Source organism: Monopterus albus, unplaced genomic scaffold (genome assembly GCF_001952655.1).
Source record: "Monopterus albus unplaced genomic scaffold, M_albus_1.0 scaffold119.1, whole genome shotgun sequence".
Taxonomy (NCBI): domain Eukaryota; kingdom Metazoa; phylum Chordata; class Actinopteri; order Synbranchiformes; family Synbranchidae; genus Monopterus; species Monopterus albus.
In genome coordinates, this window is record NW_018127999.1 from 963,164 (window position 1) to 969,975 (window position 6,812).

The 6,812-nt window shown below is 40.4% G+C and overlaps 1 protein-coding gene across 2 annotated transcripts in view; it reads right to left on the reverse strand.

Annotated features, from left to right (window-relative positions):
* Nucleotides 1-952: 952 nt before the first annotated feature.
* sar1b (secretion associated, Ras related GTPase 1B) overlaps nucleotides 953-6,812 on the reverse strand; it is an 8,610-nt gene continuing 2,750 nt past the window's right edge. For both annotated transcript variants that reach the window (XM_020611958.1, XM_020611957.1), the window contains exons 3-7: nucleotides 5,443-5,562; nucleotides 3,690-3,755; nucleotides 3,301-3,404; nucleotides 3,058-3,189; nucleotides 953-2,478 (exon numbers count right to left, since the gene is read on the reverse strand). In XM_020611958.1, the coding sequence (XP_020467614.1) occupies nucleotides 2,362-2,478; nucleotides 3,058-3,189; nucleotides 3,301-3,404; nucleotides 3,690-3,755; nucleotides 5,443-5,562 (539 nt within the window). In that variant the 3' untranslated portion in view covers nucleotides 953-2,361. The remainder of the gene's footprint in view (nucleotides 2,479-3,057; nucleotides 3,190-3,300; nucleotides 3,405-3,689; nucleotides 3,756-5,442; nucleotides 5,563-6,812) is intronic.

The following is a 6,812-nucleotide window of genomic DNA, read 5'->3' on the forward strand; positions in this document are numbered from 1 at the left end:
GACATTAAGCCTAGGACGATATTATGATTAAGATTACGGCTAAACATATCATAATAATAACAATAATCCTCCTGCCTGCTGACAATCAAACTTTTCTATCTAGTTATCCTTGCCCATGTACACCCTGCTAAAATCTCATGACAATGACTAAGCGTTTAAACTAGACATCCTGTCTCCACTAAACATTTCTAATACAACAACTATCTAACCCATATGTATCTGACTAAAAAGATACCCAACAGCACCATAAAGGGAACAAGCCACTGTGGACCCATGTTGATGTTTACACTCCCATGATCTAAACGGTCGTGTTCAGTGTTCAGTAGCCACTCTGTCCTACATACCTCAGCCCTGACAGCACTCCTGAAAAATACTGTCATGTCATGTGCACCACCTAGTGGCTTGCTAATGTTTACGTAACCTCCACTGTTACTGCTGCCCTCATGCGGCTCCACGTGCAGACTTTTTAATTCAGCTATAATCATGTCCAGAGATAGATACCATTGTCCATGTGGTGGAAAATCACTGATTACATTCACTCAAGTACTACACGTTTTAGTTACACTTCATTATATTTTATAATATTGCACTTTTTATTGCACATGTATGTGAAAAAAGCTGGTTACTTTTTAGATTGAGTTTACATTAGCAATATAAGCTTTTAAAGAGAATATCTTACTGACAGTAGTATACCAGTACTTTTATTCAAATGGGATTTTGCATGAAGGCCTTGTAGTGAAGTATTTTTATTCCGTTGTACTGGTATTTACATTTCTTTCAACTGTGGTCTCACCCAAGGAAAGTTTTTTTTTTTTATTTGTCTATTGTCGTTAAAAGTCTGTTATTCACTGAAAACATTTATTACATTTTAATGATTACAAACAACAGTAAGTCCCACCCCTGTTGGAACAGCCTCTCACATATTCATAAGGAAAAGAAACGGACACGAAGGGACAGGGACAGAAAAAGTGTGTATTATACACAATTCCATTGCTTCCATTTAAAAAAAAAACAATTGGTGCTCGTAAATTTTTGGCATCTTCTTCTCTCCCAATGTACACGCTGGAATAATGGTCATTAAAACTCAAAAGAACAAGGCATGCATAATAGTTTCTGGTAATGCACACAGATCAAAGGATGCCACTTATAAATACAAAATCCATGTACGATGTCCATGTACATTTCATATATATATATATATGGTCCCTTCTTACAGATGTCTTAGGCCTGGCTACCTGGTCCCATTATGGGATTATGTCCTCTCTTCTCTAGGCCCACTCACTAGATCCACCCTGTGAATAGGCTCTGCGCTGCAAAATACATCCGTAGGGTGCACTGTTGAATATTGACAGCTACTACATGTAACAACCACCTGTTTATTCCTCCCTTCATCTTACTGCACATTATCAAGCTATTTATTCCAAAGTGTCATTTATTTAAATACTTTTCTTTCCATTAACTGACCATTGTGCTATCTACATGATATCATCAGACCTTGCAGGGGTTGCTGCCAGTATTATTTTCTACTAAAAAGCTCCTCCAGTTGTTATACTACCACCCTGTGCTTCTCATCAAAAATAGGGAGCCCACTGTTTACTAGTATCCATTCAATGCTACTGTGCCCATAAGGTTTAAGTCTGGAACCCAAGTATTTTAAATTCCAAGTAACCTAAAGAAGAAGATCTAATTTCTGATACACTAAGATAAATGCACTGCTCCAGCCTCATGTCTATTGCGAGGGCTGTATATATGTGGCCACACTTTTTATTTATTTAAATCATGTAGAAAAAAAGAAATGGGACAAGCCAAGATGTGGTGATTAATTACAGTGTTGCATGAATGTCTGTACTGTTAAAAAAGTGTACTGCAATGCATGTTGCTTTCTCTCCCGAAGCTCAAAATGAACCAAAGAGTGGGGAGAGGCGCCAGCGATGTATGATATACCAATGGAATCATATACAGATTTACAGTTATAATGCATCTATCATCACAATGAACAAATGGCAGGGAGGGAGGGCAGGTACTGACAGACACGATATAGAAAAGATTCATCTGTTTGAATTTGAACACTCTTTACCGAGGAACCAATGGTTACTCTTAGAAAAAGAGAGAGAGATGGAAACAAACATGCGCATGCACATACAGGTATGAATGCTGTAAGTGCAGAACCAAATGTTCAACCAATAAAAGTCTATTGGGATCAAGTTGTACTGGTTTTGCTGAAGATGGAGGCAGACTTGTTTAACCAAACATGGGGCTGAGAATGATGCTCTGGTGACAACGGTGGGCTTCTCAAATGGCTGGGATCAGCGCCCTCCTGATGGTGATGGTGTTGTCGGTGTGTTACGGGGCTCCGCTGTCTTAGTCGATGTACTGGGAGAGCCAGCGGAAGCCCTCGCCGTAGCCCTGCCTCTTCAACACGCTGCACATAAACACCTCCAATGGTCTCGTGTTCAGCTCCTTCATAGGAATGTGGCCCTGAAAGAAAAGTAGTCGTCGTCACACTAAATACACTTTATAAAATTTGATTACAGATTTAAATTGTATGCAAAGTTACTTTCAGCTGATTCTGGGTAACATACAGAGTAATTCTGTCCCTCAAACTCCCCTAAGTTTGAGGAAATGTAACGGTCACTCCGATCTTGTGATCAAAACATTTAAAGACTAATCAACTCTTGTGGCGTTGTTAGTTTTGAGGTTGTTATTTGCCGGGAGATCAAATGTAAATACGTTTTTGAATATGTGAATATGTAAAATCAGGCATTGAGTTGCTCTTGAACTTGGAAAAACAGGTAAAGAAGGCAGCTCCTTCCAGATCATCATCTAACCAGAAAGGTCTGTTTTGACACCATTACTGACTAACTTTTCAGTGGCTATGTATTAGACTTCTTCCTGTATATCCATTCAGTCAGTTCTTTGGTCAACATTTGAATGCCATTTCCCTTTTGTTTGTGTTAGACACTTTTCTGACATAATTCGTAGGTTAGGACATTCCAAAAAAAACAAAGTTAAGTATTAAACACACTGTCCCAACAGATAACCGTTGTGTCTACTCACCTTGCCGGTCGTCTGTCCATACAATCCAAACAATTCCCTCAGCTTCTCTTCACTGATGGCTTCTGGTCTGTCAATCTTGTTACCCAGGATCAGGATAGGCACGTTTCCGATAGTCTCGTCTGTCATTAATGCCTGGAAGAGTAGAGCACGTATTTCTAGATGGCTTCCATTTTTATCCCCAAGATGAAAACATCTGCCCTCAGATAGCACTGTATTACAGATCACTGAGATGTAGGTACTTACATCAAGTTCGGCTTTTGATTCGGCCAATCTGGTCAAGTCCGCACAATCCACGAGGAAGACGATGCCATTAATGGCAGGGAGGTAGTTTTTCCACACTCTGCGAGCTGTGTGAACCAACAAACAAACAAGTTTACAGTCTAGTCCGTCTGCATTATATTATATTGGCCATATGTTGGCAAGTGTGTTTGTAGGCAACAATGTCCTTTGTCAAATTGTCCAATGTCAAATTACTGCTGCTTTTCCCACATGGGTCAGGTATACTGGATTAAATAAACCTGCTAATATCCCCATCATTGTATTTCCAGATCATAATAGAAAACAGGCGTCGGATCTGCACTAACACATGCCTCGACCAACAAACCAAAAACATTGGTATACAGAACACACACCTTGTGCGTGACCTCCAAGGTCGAAGGTGGTGAAGGTCATGCCAGCAATTGTCAACTCTTCTGAGGCTGGAGGAAAGAGAATGATCATGATCAGTTCTGAGAAGTTAGGCGGCCCAAAGGTCAGTCACTCACAAACGCTATCCTGACACAGTGTGGCTTTGTTTGAAAGTGTTCACTATGGCAAACATAAATGTCTGTGATATAAGCGTTATAGAGGGGGGCGGGGCATGACCCAGGGTCCACCCTCACCAGGGGGCCCATAAAAATCACATCCTAGTGTCCTTTTTTAAACTATTTCATAATTTTTTTTCCCCAGTGATTTAAAAACAGAACTGTATTCTGTAAAGCGAGATTTAGTATTGTGCAGTGGGTGATTCATCTGCCGTTGTCCTATAGCCTACCTCTGGTCTGTGGCATTGTAGGGTTCATGTGTTGTTGCCTTGAAGGGGCCCCTGACCCTTTGAATTGCTGTGGGGTAGACTCCTCAGCCAACTTTAGCATTTAAATACATTTTTGAGAAACAGAGTTAAAAGATTTTTCTGAATTCTTAATTTCATAATGAGTTTGATACTGTATAGAGGCAGTAGTTGGGCAAGGAGTTTTTCCCAGGGATAGCTGGTTCCACTGTGCCATAGTTTAGCTACAGAAGCTAAACTTCTGAAAAATGTTAGAAAACAAAAATCTGGTGTTCAGATGCAATAAGGTAGAGAAGAGTTTTTACAAGTTTAGACCTGTGTTTTCTGTCTTAATTTTACTGAGTCGAGTTCACCAGGATGAAATAGAGATGGGTGGACATCTACAGCTGAGCAGTTGTTAGGCTACATTTGTCTGGAGTAAATGGAATAATACTTTGTGTTTCTCAGAGACAGTTCAGCTCCAACATAAAGAGCTATACAAGTGAAAAATCTGCGTGTGTGTGTGTGTGTGTCCATGTTTGCGAGAGTGACAGGAATGTGAAACTAGTTTAATGAGGTGCAGGCCTATTTGGTTTTCAGCTGATTTGATTCTTACTGTGTTAGGATGCTGCTGGTTTTACAGAGTCAAATCTGGTTTATTGAGAGACTTGGGGTGTACGCTGTCCTTGGCTGTTTGTGGTGCAGTAGCACTTGGCTGGATGTTGCCGTTTCATGAATATTCAGCTTTGGCTGCTACCTGGCAGACAAAGCTCTTACTTTGCTTCTGGACTCTGGACAGGATGCACAGTCTGACACTAGAATTCGATATCATACGAGAAAGTAGACTTAATGTTGAATAGCAGCAAAGAACATATTAGATATGATAAATTAAAATGATACTGTTCAATACAGCAACAGGAAAATTAATGACTAGCCTGTATGACTATTTTAAAGTCATAGCCAGCATGTTGAATGTGGTACTTCAAGGAGTAGAAAGATTATTTTAAGTTACTGCACTGTACCACATATGTTCCGCATCCAGAGTGACATATTATAGTAATATTATACAGGGCTTAAAATAATCTGTGAACTGGGTTCTGTTTTTTATGATCCAGCAGATGTACCTTTGGCCATTTCTGTCCTTTCTTTATAAACAGTATTATTGATTAGGTTATTTTAGCTATTAGGTGACTGGGCCAGAGGGCCTACAAAGCACCACCCTCCCTCTGTCAGTAGGTCTGTCCCGCCCCTGAGTGTGAATAATCAGTCCGCTTTTATTGCATTGATAGCTTTCAGTACATAACTGAGTGAGCATGTGTGGATGTGCATGTGTCAGAGAGAGTAGCCCACCCACTCACTTGGATGTAAGGTTGGCACATGCTGTCCCAATCTGTCATCTTTGAGCATGTGCAGTAGCGTTGTTTTGCCAGCATTGTCCAGGCCAAGAAATACTAACTTGCCGGATTTCTTGTACAGTCCTGAAATAAAGCCAGAAGCTTTTCAGAACACAAGCCTGAACACCAGAAATCTTGTTTTGATAGGCTGCATCAAAGCTTAGTCTTTGGAACTGTCACACATATGAAAACACTGCCGCATATGAACTCAGGCTCATGATCTTGAAGGTGTATCATGAGTTAAGAACTTCACTATAAATGTGGCACTTGACTAAAGACAGGCTCAGGCTTCTCAGGTTTCAGATCTCAGTCATGCATGAGGCAGTTCACAAAGTGTCCTTGATTCATAATGAAAACTGACAAGTGGCGCTGCTTCACCTAGTGATTTGACATTCTCAAATTTCTACTTCACATTATGAAAGTAAAAAAAAAAAAGTCACCCCAGTGAAAGAAGAACAATGCTCTTGTACTTTTCTGCTGAGTGGAGCTGTAAAACGCAAGTAGAGGCTGACACATAATTCAATGAAGGATGGCATTCAGTCACATCGATAAAACCCACAATTCTTCACAGTAAAACTACTTTAAATTTAAAATTCATAATGTGCTTTATGTTCCAAAGAAGATTTTTCTCTTGCTGTCAGTTACCACAGATGGGTGCACAGACCACCTCGAGGAAGAGGAGGAATTAAAGTCCCACCTTCCTCAGTTTTCCTGAAAAGATCCCAAGGCTTTATATTTACACTCTCTACGTCAGCACAGAGTCAGCCAGTGGATTTGTAAAATTTTTGACTGAGTCAGCTCTCTTAGGTTCCATCGTTACAACAGCACAATATAACCTGTCCAACAGGGAGAACAGGCGTGACTGCTTCACAGGAGCAGCTACGACACAGAGTGCACACTGGAGAGCAGCTGTTACACATAGCAGATCTAAAACTGACACTTCCATCACAGATAAATTTTAAAAGCTGAGGTGAAAAATGTCATATTTCCTTTATCTGCATTTCATGACACAGGCCTCTTGGTGGATGTTTTTAACTGAGCCACCTTAGGGGAACATAAGCAGCACGTGTAGCCCCAATGGGAGACAACCCCATAAACCAGCTTGTGGTAGTGCTGTAACCAAGAAACTACATTCAGGCTAAACAGAAACACATGGAGGAATAGTTGCCAGTGAGGATGGTTAATTTCTTATCACATGGATCATGTAAGAAACTGGTCAGGGTGAAAAGGGCCTTGTGGTGTCTTTGATTGTGAAATAAGCTAATGTGTTGTGCTTGGTGAGAGCTTTAGCTGAGGACACAACTTTGCTGAAAATGTTTTATTACAGTATGTTG